Source organism: Panthera leo, chromosome E2 (genome assembly GCF_018350215.1).
Source record: "Panthera leo isolate Ple1 chromosome E2, P.leo_Ple1_pat1.1, whole genome shotgun sequence".
NCBI classification, from domain to species: Eukaryota; Metazoa; Chordata; class Mammalia; order Carnivora; family Felidae; genus Panthera; species Panthera leo.
In genome coordinates, this window is record NC_056693.1 from 42876111 (window position 1) to 42893738 (window position 17628).

At 41.0% G+C, this 17628-nt stretch overlaps 1 protein-coding gene across 3 annotated transcripts in view; it reads left to right on the forward strand.

The window, feature by feature from the left end:
- CTCF (CCCTC-binding factor) overlaps positions 1–17628 on the forward strand; it is a 48142-nt gene that overhangs the window by 18085 nt on the left and 12429 nt on the right. For all 3 annotated transcript variants that reach the window (XM_042920596.1, XM_042920598.1, XM_042920597.1), the window contains 5 exons: positions 9572–10361; positions 10735–10905; positions 14417–14550; positions 15931–16051; positions 16741–16890. In XM_042920596.1, the coding sequence (XP_042776530.1) occupies positions 9581–10361; positions 10735–10905; positions 14417–14550; positions 15931–16051; positions 16741–16890 (1357 nt within the window). In that variant the 5' untranslated portion in view covers positions 9572–9580. The remainder of the gene's footprint in view (positions 1–9571; positions 10362–10734; positions 10906–14416; positions 14551–15930; positions 16052–16740; positions 16891–17628) is intronic.

A 17628-nucleotide genomic window follows, 5' to 3' on the forward strand; every position in this document is an offset into this window, starting at 1 on the left:
GCTTCAGATTCTGTGTCTGCCTTGCTCTCTGCCCCTCCCCCACTCATGTGCTATCTCCCTCTCCCTCTCCCTCTCCCTCTCCCTCTCTCCCTCTCCCTCTCCCTCTCCCTCTCCCTCTCCCTCTCCCTCTCCCTCTCCCTCTCCCTCTCCCTCTCCCTCTCCCTCTCCCTCTCCCTCTCCCTCTCCCTCTCCCTCTCCCTCTCCCTCTCCCTCTCCCTCTCCCTCTCCCTCTCCCTCTCCCTCTCCCTCTCCCTCTCCCTCTCCCTCTCCCTCTCCCTCTCCCTCTCCCTCTCCCTCTCCCTCTCCCTCTCCCTCTCCCTCTCCCTCTCCCTCTCCCTCTCCCTCTCCCTCTCCCTCTCCCTCTCCCTCTCCCTCTCCCTCTCCCTCTCCCTCTCCCTCTCCCTCTCCCTCTCCCTCTCCCTCTCCCTCTCCCTCTCCCTCTCCCTCTCCCTCTCCCTCTCCCTCTCCCTCTCCCTCTCCCTCTCCCTCTCCCTCTCCCTCTCCCTCTCCCTCTCCCTCTCCCTCTCCCTCTCCCTCTCCCTCTCCCTCTCCCTCTCCCTCTCCCTCTCCCTCTCCCTCTCCCTCTCCCTCTCCCTCTCCCTCTCCCTCTCCCTCTCCCTCTCCCTCTCCCTCTCTCCCTCTCCCTCTCCCTCTCCCTCTCCCTCTCCCTCTCCCTCTCCCTCTCCCTCTCCCTCTCCCTCTCCCTCTCCCTCTCCCTCTCCCTCTCCCTCTCCCTCTCCCTCTCCCTCTCCCTCTCCCTCTCCCTCTCCCTCTCCCTCTCCCTCTCCCTCTCCCTCTCCCTCTCTCCCTCTCCCTCTCCCTCTCCCTCTCCCTCTCTCCCTCTCCCTCTCCCTCTCCCTCTCCCTCTCCCTCTCCCTCTCCCTCTCCCTCTCCCTCTCCCTCTCCCTCTCCCTCTCCCTCTCCCTCTCCCTCTCCCTCTCCCTCTCCCTCTCCCTCTCCCTCTCCCTCTCCCTCTCCCTCTCCCTCTCCCTCTCCCTCTCCCTCTCCCTCTCCCTCTCCCTCTCCCTCTCCCTCTCCCTCTCCCTCTCCCTCTCCCTCTCCCTCTCCCTCTCCCTCTCCCTCTCCCTCTCCCTCTCAAATAAATAAATGGGGGAAGAGTTTGGAGTTGATGCAGTAAACCTCAACCACAGTGAGTTTTTGCACCAAATTTCAGAAAGGAAGATTTCATTGGGCAGGAATATGCTGGACACACCTAATGAGGGACACCAGCCTGGGAGCCTTGTTGTGTTCCTTTTTGGCTCTTTTTCTGTTTGTTTCCTAGAGTTGGTCAGTCTCCAGGTTTTGTCCATTGGTTACTACCTTCATTCTACAGAAATTCAGTAGTTTATCAGACATTTTAGTGGGGAACATTTATGTAAGGTCTGTGATTAGTATTCTAGGAAACTGGGAGGTTATGTATTTGTTCAGCTAACATGTATTCATTACCCTCTGGGGTGGAGGATACAGAGGAGCACAGGACCTAGGCTGTGTGTGTACATTGTTCTGTTTCATCTTTATGACAGCCTATGAAGTGGATGACCCTTCATAGGGCTATTATTGTCCCTTTTTGTACAAAAGGAAACCGAGGCACAGAAGGGTAGTATCTCTCACTCCATATCAACTGCTAGTTAAGTAAAAGAACCAGAATTGGAATGAAGTTTTCTGGCTGAAGGACCTGAGCTCTTAATAATTATTCTATTCTGCTTCTTCTGACACTCCCTCCCCCCGCCCCATCCGTGTCCTTTTTAAATATGGAATGAGCATTTCCCTCATGTTAAGTGTTATATTGAAACATGATTTTTAATGTCTGTATAGTATTCCACTTGGTGGATATATCATTTACCAAGTTTTAATTACTCACCTCCAGATGTATTAGAGTTGTTTAAAACTATTCACTTTGATTAATAATATCCTTGAAATCTTGATGTTCATCTCTGATTATTTGGGTATAAAATGAAGTGTAGTTACTTTTTTGAGACAGAGCGTGCGCACATGCCAGTGGGGAGGGAGAGAGAGAAAGAACCTTAAGCAGGCTCCATGCCTAGTGCAACATGGGGCTCGATCTCAGGACCTTGAGATCATGACCTGAGCTGAAATCAAGAGTCAGATGCCTAAACCATCTGAGCCACCCAGGCACCCCCACAATTTGAATATTTTAAAAATTCTTGATTCATATCACCAGTTACCTTGCTAATTTCAAAGCACCTTGCTTTAAAACAGCTGTAGCAGTTTAATAGAGGTAGCATGCTGTCACATTATTTTAAATTTCCTTTTTTGTTTTAGTGTTGAAGTTTGGTTTCTTTTTTTTTTCATCTGCCATTTGTTTTTCTTTGAGTCATGTATTTGTGTCCTTTGCCCAGCTTTTTTCTTTTGGTGTTCATCTTTTTCTTACACATTTTACAATCATACGATAAGGATGTTAGTCCTTTGTCACATTTGCTGCAAACAATTTTCTTGTTGACTGTTTTCTTTTTAATTTTGTTCAGTGTTTTGTCATAAGAAATTTTTTACTTTAAGGTTGTTAAAATTTCAGTAATCTTACTCTGGTGTCTCCTATTATTTCTGTGTCTAAGCACAAAGCCTTCCTCATGGGTCAGAAGGCTATTCACCTTATATCTTTTTTCAGGGTGAGGGCTTTTAAGTGTGTGTGGGGGGGGGCAGTTAATATCTCCTTAACTCTTACAATGACATCATATTCCAGATGGATTAAAAATATAACTCAAGGGGACTTTGGGGGCTCAGTCAGTTAAGCATCTGACTTTGGCTGTCAGGTCATGCTCTCACAATTCATGAGTTCGAGCCCTGCATGGGGCTCTGTGCTGACAGCTCAGAGCCTGGAGCCTGCTTGGGATTTTGTGTTTCCCTCTTCTTTCTGCCCCTCCCCTGTGCGCACACGCGCACATGCTCTCTCAAACATTTTTTAAAAATTAAAAAAACATATAGCTCAATATTTTCCAAATAGTTTAATAGCTTTTTGGTACCTTTTATGAAGTAATCCTCTTCTCCCCACTAATTTTTAAAATGACAACTTTTTATATTCTAGGGTTTGTTTCTGGATTCTCTCTTCTGTTTAAATTTTTTTTTAATATTTATTTATTTTTGAGAGAGAGAGCTTGAGCACGGGTGGGGCAGAGAGTGAAGGAGACAAAAAATCTGAAGCAGGCTCCAGGCCCTGAGCTGTCAGCACAGAGCCCAATGCGGGGCTTGAACTTGCAAGCCATGAGATCATTACCTGAGCTGAAGTTGGACACTTAACCGACTGAGCCACCTAGGTGCCCCAATCCTCTCTTCTGTTTAAATTGATTGGTTGTGATAGTGATAGTATACATTATATTAATTATTGTGACTTTATAATATGTCAATATTTGGAAATAGAAGGTTGCCTTCATTTTTTTGGAAATTTTATTGCTATCATTGTTTATTTTTCAGACACTTTGAAAATGACTTTATATAAAGTAGAAAGAATTAACAGCTTTATGATGTTTGGCTTTTCTGATCATGGATACAGACAGTAGTGTCTGTTCAGTGAGGTCTTTTATGCTTCTTAGAATCAAGAGGTTTTTTTGTTTGTTTGGGGTTTTTTTGTTTTGTTTTGGTTTTTGGTTTTGTTTGTTTGTTTTGCCTCTTGGAAGATTTTTATAATCTTCAAATAGGTTTGCACGTTTTTAGTTGAAGTTATTTCTATTTTGATATATTTTAAGAATGGTAAGACTCCCTATATTTCTATATTTTTGTGTTTTCTATTACATATGTATACACACACACACACACATCTACATATATACAGTTGTAAGTTTTAAGTTTATTTATTTTTGAGAGAGAGCATGCATGAGCGGGATGGGGGGGGGCAGACAGAGGGAGAGAGAGAATCTCAAGAAGGCTCCATGCTATCAGTGCAGAGTCTGACATAGGGCTCAAACTCAGGAACCGAGAGATTATGACCTGAGCTGAAATCGAGTCAGATGCTTAACCACCTGAGCCACCCATGTGCCCCTGGTTTAAAGCCCATCTTATTCTACAATTTGACGAAGTGTACAGAAAATATAAATGATAAATGATACAAAGTAAAAACCCTAGAAAATACAACTTAGAATAGGAAGTTATTATATAGCTTGAGAGGAAAAAAATTGAACAAGGTGTGGCCCAACTAAAAAAAAATGGTAACTCATGATCCTGTAACATAGGTCTCAACAATGAAAGGAAAAAAATCCTTAATTGAAGAAGACCTTTCCAAGTGTGTAATTGAAAATTTCTGCCACGTATCCTTTAGTATAAGCCAAGGGCATAATGCCAAAACAAAACTTGGTGAAAGCAGTTCTGTAGGGATAAGACCATGTGACCCAAATATACCAAGCTTTTTTTCTGATGGTCTGGCATAAATCTGGGATAAAGCCTAGAATAGAATGCTGAATTCCACTGAGGGGTCAAGTCAGATAAGGACAGAAAAGTCTCCTTTGGATTTGCCAGTTAAGGGCCATTGCTAGGCTTAGAGCAGTTCAGTAGAGAATTGAACAAACTGGTGAACCAAGGCATGGAAGAGAAAAGAGTGGAGACAGTGTGGGGTTGACCATGGAAGGAATACAGAAATGGCAGGTGCTAAATTGTCAAGTGGGTTAAAGGAAGTTTTAAGATGGGAAAGATTTGAGCAACATAGAGCTGGTAGAAAAGACACTGAGGCAAGAGGGCGAGGGCTGATCCAGTAGGCTCCCAAGGATGCAGGCCAGGCTGGTGGTTAGTTAGGAGTATGGCCAGACCTCAGGGGCCTCTGTTAGAGGCTAGGCTTCCACATCCTCCCACTCACCCAGTCGTCAAGAGCAGGGACGTGCTCAGATGCCAGTTTTCCTCTCTGCCAACCCCAACACTCACAGGTGCCAGAATCATCCTGCCACAGTCTGAGGGAACCTCCTCTTGCCCCACCCTCTACCCAGAAGTTGGTCGAATGATGTTTAAGAAATGTTCCTGGGGTGCCTGGCTGGCTCAGTCAGTAGAGCATACAACTTTTGATCTCAAGGTCATGAGGTCAAGCCCCACGTTGGGAGTAGAGTTTACTTTAAAAATTAAGTAAATATATATACCAAAAGTTATTGGTTAAAATAAAATAAATGTCCCTAAGCTTTACTTTGTCATGAAGATGACAGAGAATACAAAATGTCTTCAGAAGACTAACCCACTTTGTAAATTCAGAAGACAAGTTCTTCAGAAGACTAACCCACTTTGTAAGCTCCTCGTTTGGTTAGTGATGCATTAGGGACTGGAGTACAGGTTTCCTTATTCCTTCTCAAGTGCCATCGAATTGAAGGTGATAGCCAAGCATCACTGGGCGAGAGCTCTCGTAGGCAGTGAAAAAATTAGAGAATTGCAGATGTGGGTTTGAAAGACCTCTGTGGAGACAGCTGAAGTAAAAAAAGGCTGGCGAATAGAGTGGCTACAGAGAAAAGAACAGAGCCTTGATATGCTCAGAAGGTAGGTGGAGTAGCTCTCAGAGACAAAGGAAGAGAGAGACCTAGGAAAGACAGAACCAAGGGAGAAAAGAGGTTAATGAAGGAGGAATACAAGTTTCATACCGTCAGATGCCAGAGAAACTGAGATTGAAGGTAAGGGGAAGGTCTTTGGGTTGGTTGCTCTGGTGCTTGTGGACCAAGCAAAGGGGATTATAGAAAGCTAAAGAGGAAGTGGAGTCCTTTTCAGTAAGGAAAGGTTCTGAAGATAGAGCAAAGCCGTATAAAAATGTGTGCACACTATATGTATAATACAATGTCATCTATGTATAAATATCCATAAGGGGAAAAACACTGAAAAAAAACCATACCAAAATGGTAGGTGATTAGGTAAAGGAATTGTGAGTAACTGTTTTTAAGATTTTATTTTATTTTTTTATCTTGTATTTATTTAACTTTTTTTTAGAGAGCGAGCATGAGTTGGGGAGAGGGGCAAAGGGAAAGAGAGAGAATCTTAAGCAGGTTTCACACTCTGTGCGGAGCCTGACACGGGGCTCATTCCCGTGACCCTGGGATCATGACCTGAGCCAAAATCAAGTTGGATGCTCAACTGACTGAGCTATTCAAATGCCCCTAAAGATTCTGTTTTTTAAGTGATCTCTGTACCCAACATGGAGCTTGAACCCATAACCCCAAGATCAAGAGTCACATGCTCCACCAACTGAACCAGCCAGGCATCCTATCAATAACTTTAAAAAAATCTTCATGTGCTTCCTTTTTCAGATTCCTCTAAATAAGCTACTATACTTTGATAATCTTTAAAAAATGTGTTCTGGGGGCGCCTGGGTGGCTCGGTCGGTTAAGTGTCCGACTTCGGCTCAGGTCATGATCTCACGGTCTGTGAGTTCGAGCCCCGCGTCAGGCTCTGTGCTGACAGCTCAGAGGCTGGAGCCTGTTTCCAATTCTGTGTCTCCCTCTCTCTCTGCCCCTCCCCTGTTCATGCTCTGTCTCTCTCTGTCTCAAAAATAAATTAAAAAAAAAAGTTAAAAAAAAAATTTTTTTAAAAATGTGTTCTGGAAATAAATGTAAACCCCTTTCTAGTGGTGGTGTCCTCAGAAAGGTTTGATAAAACCTAGAAAGCATGGCTGACTCAAGCAAAGAGGCAGAAAATTGGGGAGTTGGGTAAGTGTAAGTTTGTTCTCTGTGTGTTGTGTGGCTAAGAGAAACTGAGTAGAAGCAGAGCCAAGTCCCTGGAGGAAGAGAAGAAATGGATCAGAACTGCCAAAGGGGTGACAACAGCTAGCAGAGCACAGTCCTTACGGAGTGGGAAGAGAGACCTGGTACAGCCTATTAGGTTAGTTAATGATTCAAAGGAGAGACTCCCTTCTCATGGAGAATATTAGGTAAAGTGCTTGAGGGGATGCGTTGAGTTTTCTAAGCAGTATTTGGGAGAGGCTAATACCTTGCTACTTTGTGCCTGATTTTTCTCTGTAAAAACAAGCTGCTGCTTTAGTACCCTGAGTAGAGGCCCATGTTCAGGAACCTTATGCCATGTGTTTTTTTCACAGTGAGAGAATACTCTTGTCAGCTCAGCTCCCTGGCAACACAATTGGTTTTAATTTGTACTCCTTTCTACCACTTCTTCTACTTGGTTTATAATTCCAGTGATTTCTTTTAGGTTAGACTTAGTTATTTACAAGCAAGTTTTTTACAAGTTATTTATATTTAAAAGTTCTCAAATTCAAGGCAGAGAGGGGATGGATTTTTCTGTGTCCTTCAGATTGTTGTGTGCTTCACAACCCAACAGAACTTAGACATTAAATGTTTTCCTTCCACTAGTTTTACCATTAAAGATATCTAAATAGCCTGGGGTTGTGTGATGAGCCTCTGACAGGGTCAGCATTAGCATTTATGGCTTATGAATTTTTTGTTCTTTGTACTTTGGTATTTTTCCCAAGAATGGTGCCAAGGTAGATGGGCCTTTTCTCTGTTCCCTAATGCCAGCATTTAGAATTATCCCATCCTTGTTGGGGTACTAATTTTGGGACATTATTGACCTGAAAATTCTCTCTTAAAATATCTGTGAATAACGATGGTATAAATAAATGCTTCTCAAACTTTAGTATATGAAACCACTTGGAGATCTATTAAGTTGCAAATTCTGATTGTGTGGAGTCCAGGAGAACCTGAAGAGGTGCCTGGCATGGCTGGCTCAGGTGGAAGGACATGTGACTATTAATCTCCACATTTGTGAATTCGAGCCCCACATTGGGTTGTAGACATTACTTAAATAAGTAAACTTTAAAAAATAAATAAAAATAGGTAGTAACTCTTTGAATGCGGGACCAAGCCTTACCCATTCTCCTGTAGTGTTTGTATTGCCTTACAGGTGGTCCTGACTGCCAGCATGGGTACAGTGTTAAGGTACCCAGACAGAGAATTGGAAAAATGTGTCTGTAATAGAAGTAGCAAAAGCTTTTTGTGAGACTAGGGCAATAATACAAAACACTTTAATTTTGAATTAAGCTTATATATGTGGGTTTTGTTAAGTTGGATTATTGTTATGAATTGGATGATTGTTCAGACCCATTTTACTCTTAGGTATCTGGGTACTTTGAGTATTCACAAGACTTAAGAGCCGGAAACTATGAATTAGCTGATTTTTTTTTCCATTAAAAAAAATTTTTTTTAACGTTTATTCATTTTTTGAGAGACAGAGCATGAGCAGGGAAGGGGCAGAGAGAGAGGGAGACACAGAATCCGAAACAGGCTCCAGGCTCTGAGCTGCCAGCACAGAGCCCAACATGGGGCTTGAACTCAGGGACCATAAGATCATGACCTGAGCTGAAGTCGGATGCTTACCCCGACTGAGCCACCCAGGCTACCCCCACCTTTTTTTTTTTTTTTTTTTTTTAATGTTCAGTTAACAGTTGAGTACTTACCAACCTAGGCATAGTGCTAAAGAGTAAAAACTACTTGTTATACATGGTCCCTGTCCTCAAGGAATTTGTGGTCTTACAGAGGAGAGAGGTACAATGAATGTCAAGTTGATGGTATGACACAGGAGGTAGTGTTGTGTGGACAGTCAGGACCATAGGAGTGTGGATCCAAGGTCTGATTCTGGCTCCAAAAAAACAGTGAGAAAACACTATGACGTGGAATATTTTCTAAGGTAGAATTTAGCTAAAAATAGCAAGGCCCTCTGCCAGTGTTTTTATTAATAGATACAGGAAATGTATAAGATGTAAACTAGATTTGTTAATAATTCTTTAGTATCATCAAATACCCAGAGTTGGAAAAAAAAAATACCCAGAGTTAAATCTAATTGTCTCATGTCATATTTTTTTAAATCATTTGTTGGTTGGAATCAGGATCCAGAGAAGATCCATATGTTGTGATTGACTGTTGGATTTTTGTTTTGTTTTTGTTTTTGCTTTTTCTTTTTGTTTGTTTGTTTTTGGATTGCTATGTTTTCTTAAATCTCTTACGTCTATCAGGGTTTCTCAACCTCAGCACTATTGACATTTGTGAACCAATAATTCTTCATTGTAGAGGACTGAACCTGTGCATAACAGAAGATTTAGTAGCACCTCTGGCCTCTACCCCTAGATGCTAGTAGCATACCCACCCAGTAGTGACAACCAGAAATGTCACCAGGCCTTGCCAGATGTCCCCTGAGGGCAAAGTCACCCTAGGTCCAGAACCACTGAGGTGTAGATTCTTCCTCTATCCTTCCCATTTTTTGTGTTGGTGATTTATTTGCAGAAGAAACTGGGTGGTTAATCCTGCAGTTTCCTTCAGTCTGGATTTCACTGAGTCATCCCTGTAGTGTAATTTAACATACTCTGTCACCAATTTCCTGTTAATTGGTGGTTGGATCTAGAGGCTTGATTAGTTTTGGATTTTTTGTTTTGTTTATTAACAAGATTGCTTCATATATAGGTTGTTCTTCCATCAGGAGGCTCATAATATCTGTTTTGTCTTTTTGTCATATTAACAACTGTTGATTTCCTAATTCACTTGCCAAGGGTCATTTTGTTTTAAAATGTATTTATTTTCATTTGGACAAATTTTACTTTAAATGACAATCTGTGAAATAAATAAATAACAACCTGTGTTCTCCCTTACTAAAGGAAGGGGAAATGGAAGGTGAGGCGGTTGAAGCCATTGTGGAAGAGTCTGAAACTTTCATTAAAGGAAAGGAAAGAAAGACTTACCAGCGACGCCGGGAAGGTGGCCAGGAAGAAGATACTTGCCACCTACCCCAGAACCAGACTGATGGGGGTGAGGTGGTCCAGGATGTCAATAACAGTGTGCAGATGGTAATGATGGAACAGCTGGATCCTACCCTTCTTCAGATGAAGACTGAAGTAATGGAGGGTACAGTCGCTCCAGAAGCAGAGGCTGCTGTGGACGATACCCAGATCATAACCTTACAGGTTGTAAATATGGAGGAACAGCCCATAAACATAGGAGAGCTTCAGCTTGTCCAAGTACCTGTTCCTGTGACTGTACCTGTTGCTACCACTTCAGTAGAAGAACTTCAGGGGGCTTATGAGAATGAAGTGTCTAAAGAGGGTCTTGCAGAAAGCGAACCCATGATATGTCACACCTTACCTTTGCCTGAAGGGTTTCAAGTGGTGAAAGTAGGGGCCAATGGAGAGGTGGAGACGCTAGAGCAAGGGGAACTTCCACCTCAAGAAGATCCTAGTTGGCAAAAAGACCCAGATTATCAGCCGCCAGCCAAAAAAACAAAGAAAACCAAAAAGAGCAAACTGCGTTACACAGAGGAGGGCAAAGATGTGGATGTGTCTGTCTACGATTTTGAGGAAGAGCAGCAGGAGGGTCTGCTATCAGAGGTTAATGCAGAGAAAGTGGTTGGTAACATGAAGCCTCCAAAACCAACAAAAATTAAAAAGAAAGGTAAAATTAGTTTATCCATTAAACTCTCATAAAGTCATTTTGGGATAAAGCATATATAACACGGTGTACGCAAATTATTTTAAAGTAAATGGATTTTTTTTTTTTTTTTTTTTTTTTTTTTAAAAGATCATGAGGTGGGTACCAATCCTTTTAACCAGTCTAAAAGAGGTTTTTCCAAATTGAGTACTTTTTAAGTCCTGAAGAAGACAAAGAAGTAAATCTATTAGTGGCATGAAATAATTCTGATTTAATATGACTTAAATTGGATTTAGTTTAAAAAAGCTAATGAAATTTATTTGTAGAAATTTAACATTAGGGTTAAACTTAACACTTTGAAACCCTGGAACAAGTAAGTGTTTTATTTTGCATATAGGTGTAAAGAAGACATTCCAGTGTGAGCTTTGCAGTTACACATGTCCGCGGCGTTCAAATTTGGATCGTCACATGAAAAGTCACACTGATGAGAGACCACACAAGTGCCATCTCTGTGGCAGGGCATTCAGAACAGTCACCCTCCTGAGGAATCACCTTAACACACACACAGGTGCTGGATATGAATGTTGGGGGCTGCAGCATAGCAAAGTTTAAAACTTGGGTTTTAAGTATCCTCAAAACTGGTTCCAGTGGGAAGTTAAAGAAGAGCAACTTTTGTTCTTTCTTATGCTGGTTTGTTTGTTTTAAATGTTTATTTTTGAGAGAGAGCGTGAGTGGGAGAGGAGCAGAGAGGGAGGGAGACACAGAATCCAAAGCAGGCTCTAGGCTCTGAGCTGTCAGCGGAGAGCCCGACGCAGGGCTTGAACTCATGAGCCATGAGATCATGACCTGAGCCGAAGTTGGACACTCAACCGACTGAGCCACGCATGCGCCCCATTTCTTATGCTGTTTTGTAATCCTGATTTATTATAAGCAGATGAATTTATAGGCAAATGTAAAGAAAATTTAGTGGAAAATAATCCAAATTATATAAGGATAGTGATCCAGAAAAGCTGATCTATGATAGTTAATCTGTAGTATTTCCTGAAGAACCTCACCATTGCATTGCTAAGGTTTTAACATCAGTGACAAAGAATGACCCTGAAAATTCCCAGGCAACAATTGCCAGGCACTGTAAGGACAAACATTAGAAATAGCAACAAAATCCTACCTTGGTAAAAACCATGGTTTCTGGTTGTTTCGCCTCAACAAAGGTAAGTAATTCAGAATTGCAGAATGGAAAGTTAAAGGCATTATTCTAGCAATCCAAACATTTCTTCATTTGTGCTCCATATATACTTTAATATTCTAGTATTAGCTTTGTGTTGGCTATGGTTAGGTTCCAGGCATCATTAAAGTTGGAGGGACAGTGTGCTGGAGCTCTCTTTAGGGTCTTTTCTGGGCTTTTTGCTCTTTCCGTTTTGGCATTTGGCTGCAAGTGCTAATAGAAACTTCTCTCACATGGTTCTTCATGCAGAGTAGATTTCCTCTCCAGATTCTCCACCTAATATGGCTCTTGTTTTTGATTGATGTACTGGTTGTTTGTTGAGCATGATCAAGTTGAGTTTGCCCTGTAAGCAGTATGCTGTGCATTAGTATATGTTTTGCTAATATGACCTGGTCACTTTTCATTGTCCCTGCTTTCTACTCAGACACTTGATGATATGATGTATTTAGTAGTTTGAAGACACTACGAAAGTGCATATGACTGGATAAAAATATATGGCCCCATAATAGGACCTCCTAAAATGGGAATGCTTGATGTAGACTGTGTGTGTCATGGTCTAGTCCTCAGCTTTGAAAATAAGAGTGTGGTATGTCTGGTGCTCAGAGCTAATTTGGCAGCACTAATTCATACTAATCAAACCCTCAGCGGTCAGATGCATATCAGAAAATCAGTTTACAGTGAGGAATACACCTTTTCATTTTCTGGATGCAGTTGTATTGCTTTCTAGGGGACACTCTTACCTATATTGAGATGATGTAGCAACTGACAGGTGACTTGGTGAGCATGGGCCCTGAGCATAGGGACATAAGCAGCCAGGTGGTGCAACTCAATGAAAATCTCTGTTGCACAGCAGTGTCTCTTCTTCCCTAATTGCCATGCTGTGTCTACCAGTAGCAGGCCTCTTTCTGTCCCCTAGATAGTACTAGGTAAACATTAGAAATTCTTGGTTTTCAATTCACTTTGTCCTAAGAGAAATGGATCCTGCTTTCCTCCTCTCATTAATTGTTGTTCTACTTACCTATCTGTGCTGCCAGACTATATTTTTCATAGAGAGAACTCTATCCTTCACTCCTACATCCTTAGTGGTACTAAAGAAGCAAAATGAGCATGTGAACATTCATTGGAATTTCTTGGAATTTTTCATTACGGTCATACTTTAATCACACTTCCTCTTCTGGGTTCTCTCAATCTCAGAATCATTTCTGCAGGTGGGTAGTCCTATTCTTTGCATTGTAATTCTTCTTAATACCACTCTCAGGGGAAGTCTTCCTTTGGTTTTGGTGTTTGGGGTTACCTTGTTGTCACCCCTTACCTGCAGTGCATAATTACAAATGGTTCCCAGTTTTTGAGTAGTGGTTTATGAAAACAGCACTGTTTTCTGCTGTCAGCTTATCTCTTTATTGTCATTATTACCTGGGCATATTTCCAATGCTATATTTAGAATATAAAGTGACTAGAAAAGATCCATTAAAGTAATCAATCAGTTATGTTATGGGTCTACTATGTGGGAACATATTAAAAACAGTAAGAGTCTTCCTTAAAAAAAAAAAAAAGTAAGGGGCACCTCGGTGGCTCAGTCAGTTAAGCATCTAACTTGATTTCAGCTCAGATCATGATCTCACAGTTCATGAGGTCAAGTCCCACGTCAGGCTCTGTGCTGACAGCGTGGAGCCTGCTTGGGATTCTTCCCCCACCCCCACCCCACCCCCCCCCGGCTCATGTGCACACATGCCTTCTCTCTCTCTCTCTCTCTCTCTCTCTCTCTCTCTCTCTCAAAAATAAATAAACATTAAAAAATTAAGAAATGTAACTTTCCTTCAGTAAAAGGAAAAAAGAAAAAAAATGTATTAGTTTGTAAAAATGTTTAAATATTCTACGAATTGACATTCAGATCACATAGTATTAGACATTGGATGTTGGAAAGTGATCTGTTCAGGGGTGTCAGGCTGGCTCAGTCAGTAGAGCATGTGACTCTTGGTCTTGGGTTGTGAGTTCAAGCCCCATGTTGGGCATAGAGCCTACTAAAAAATAAATGATCTATTTAAATCACATAAAAGGCAATACTACTTTTTAAAGCCTTTGATAAATTTCTAGATTTATCAAAACAAATTTATATAGAAAACAAGCTATTACATATGTGAGGTTTTTTTGTTTTTTAAGAAAAAAGTATCAATATGGACAGCCCTTTGGCCCTGTGTATAGTCACAATATAGTAAGATTTGATATGCAAAGGAATCTTGGGTCAAGTAACTATTAATTCTGTGGCCTGTACTTGACAGAACATTGAAGTTTATTTATTTAATTTTCTAATGTTTATTTTTGAGAGACCGAGCACAAGAGGGGGAGGGACAGAGAGATATGGAGACATAGAATCCAAGCTGTCAGCACAGAGCATGACGCGGGGCTCAAACTCACTAACCGTGAGATCATGACCTGAGCCAAAGTCAGACACTCAACTGACCGAGCTACCCTGGCTCCCCACAACATTGAAGTTTAAAAGATGTTCTCTATTTTTTTTTTTTAACCAAGAGTTGAAGCAGACTTGTGTTTTTATTAACTTTTGATCCATAGTGATCAGAATTTATAAACTAGGGATAAAAAAGATTTTGTATTCAAAAGCATCACTCACATGGGTAATTAAGAGAAACTAAATGTTTGGCACATGTTTCCAGTATTCTGGGGTTACTGTTAGAAAGTCGACCAGGCCCTCCCATAGCTTTTGGAGCTACTCTCAGGCTGGTACAAGATTGTTGAGATGACCAGAGTTCAACATCATGCAGTTTTGTGTCACATGTTGAACTGTCATTAATTGTGCCCTTGATCTTGTCTTCCTTTTATAACTTACTTTCCCTAGGTACTCGTCCTCACAAGTGCCCAGACTGTGACATGGCCTTTGTGACTAGTGGAGAATTGGTGCGGCATCGTCGTTATAAACACACCCATGAGAAGCCATTTAAGTGTTCCATGTGCGATTACGCCAGTGTAGAAGTAAGTGTTCAGCTCCTTGTTGGTTCCTGTCTTAAGACCATGATTCTAGTATAAGGATAAAAACTAACCAAACTGACTTAAGATGAGATAGAAAATCTTACCAGATTATTAACACTCCCACTCCCTTTCCCCGGCACCAAAAACAAAAAAAAACTGTCATGAGTGTGAAAGATTTACCCATTTTTAAAAAAAAGCATTAGTTCCACATGTTATTACAGATACGTTCTACCAAACATTAAAGAAATAAATAACTGCACCTAGAGTATTTAAAAATAGAAAATTTTATCTCCTTTACTATTTGAGGTTATACTGTTACCAAAACTGAGTAAGAATGCTACCAAAAACAAAAGGGTATCTTTTTCTCACAGAAAAATTAAATTACTAAGTAAAATTATTAACCAAATTTAGTAATATATTATAAAAATAAGTGATTATGAGATAGACTATATCTAAAATGCCAGGATAGTTGAACATGAAGAAATTACTGGTTTGTGCTATATTGAGAGGTTAAAGAAAACCATATGATCATTTCTATAGATGACTGAAAAACTAAAATTCATTATTTATTACCATTTAAAGTCCTAGCAAGTTAAGAGTAGAAGAAAATGGCTTTACTATAAGGAGTGTATACCAGAAACCTATAGTCAATCCATCCTAGTTAACTCTGAAATATTGGGAGTATTCCCATTAAAATTTGGAACAAGACATCTCTTCTTACCGTTACTGTATCAAAATTGTATTGGAAATCCTAGCTAAATAAGAAATGAATTATAAATGGAAAAACAAAAAATGGTATTTGTGGCAGACATATTTGCTTACATAGAACATCCAAGAGTATTAGCTGAAAACTTAAAACAGAGTCCATTTGGATGGCCAGATATAAGACAAATACACAGAAGTCAGTAACTTTATATGATCGATAGTAGGAAACAGGTTTACATTCTAATAGCAGTAAAATCATTTAGGGGTAAACTGAACAAAAAAAAATCTGATACCTCTGTATCTGTGAGGAAATTATCTGTAAATAAGCATAGATTATTTAAACTATTAAGGAAAATTTCAAAAGTGGAAACATATATAGAAATAGATAAAATAGGATAATACACCCCCCATGAATCTATCCCCCAGCTTAAATAGTTACATAATAACCAATCTTGACTCATCTGTGCCCCATCCATTTGTTTACCCTCTTCCTTTGGACTATGATAAGGATTTGAGAGACAAAGGTTACAAGTAATGAGGAAGAAATATTATGTTTTAGGCTTTTTCTGTATTGTGAACTTCAGTGCCCAAAAGCTAAGCTTTTGTGCCTAACCCACAGCACTCACATTACAATCAATGTTAACAGAAGTAAGAAGTTTGATTGCTCTCGTGTTTCAGGTCAGCAAATTAAAACGTCACATTCGCTCTCATACTGGAGAGCGTCCATTCCAATGCAGCTTGTGCAGTTATGCCAGCAGGGACACATACAAGCTGAAGAGGCACATGAGAACGCATTCAGGTAGGACATCTTCCCTTGTTGTGTTGATGAGCTGCTTTTCAGTGGATTCCATGGGACCCTGTGAACCACCTCACGCCCCTATTCTTTACCTGAATGGAAGCTAGCATGAAAGTAATGGAATTAACAGATGCTTTTCTGGAATATCTTCTGAATTCATTGCTCTGAATATACATTGGAGAATGGAAAGTTTCACTATTAGAAGTCGTCTGGGTCAAATCCCTAATTAGCTCATTCAGTTTTCCCCGTACTATCTTTTTCTAAAAAAGAAAATCTTGTAGGGGCGCCTGGCTGGCTCAGGTGATAGAGCACATGATTCTTGATCTCGGGGGTTGTGAGTTCGAGCCCCACGTCGGGTGTAGAGATAATTTAGAAAGAAAAGAAAGAAAAAGAAAAGAACTTGTAGGTCCTCCTGTCATCCATCTCCTGCCCCCCAAAGGCAAGCCTTGTCATAGGAACTGCTCTCTTTCTCATGTGAATGACTCTGGTAGAGCTGGCAGAGCAGGGGTGGCGGCAGCAGTTTAGGACTTTTCCATCTCTCAAGACAGGCGCAGGCCATGCAGTGGGCCTGAGCCCTCTGGGTAGTACCCAGAGATTCTCTGTAGCTTAGCTTTACTGCCTCCTGAATTACCCTCCAATTAAATGGTAATATTCATTTTGTCTAATTTGTTCATTCTCTATTTCCTTTTAAGGGGAAAAACCTTATGAATGTTATATTTGTCATGCTCGGTTTACCCAAAGTGGTACCATGAAGATGCACATTTTACAGAAGCACACAGAAAATGTGGCCAAATTTCACTGTCCCCACTGTGACACTGTCATAGCCCGAAAAAGTGATTTGGGTAAGTAAATGAAAAATGTTTCTGAGGATGTGCGAAAATATGAAGATCATAAATAACTTCCTTTTCTGATTCATATAAGCTTTGTGTATATGAATGGCCTGCCACTTAATAAAAGCCATTGCTGGGGCTCCTGCGTGGCTCAGTTAGTTAAGCATCTGACTTCGGCTCAGGTTGTAATCTCATGGTTTGGGAGTTCGAGCCCCGCATCGAGCTCTGCATTGATGGTAGATGTATTGCTCCTTGAATATTATTCTTCTAAATGTTTTTATATTTAGGTAAAATGCTATACTTTACAAAATATCTTTTACTTTAACTTTTCTTTTTGAGAGAGAGAGAGAGACCAAGTGTGAGTGGGGGAGGGGCAGAGACAGAGGGAGACACAGAATCCAAGGCAGGCTCCAGGCTCTCAACTGTTAGCATAGAGCCTAACACAGGGCTCTAACCCAGGAACTGTGAGATCACGACCTGAGCCGAAGTCGGACGCTTAACTGACTGAGCCACCCAGTTGCCCCAGCTTTGTTTTACTTTTTAACTCATTTGATCTTCACAACAACCATATGAAGTTACCAAGGCATATGTATTTTAGTATTATAGGTGATAAACTTGATGCTCCAACAGGTATCTTGAGCAGAGCTGCTACACAACACAGCTTATAATGGCAAGCTGGTCTTGAGTGCTCTTAAGAGCCTCTAGTTCCACTGAGGAACATAGAAGTACTTGGGTCATATCAGGAGCATA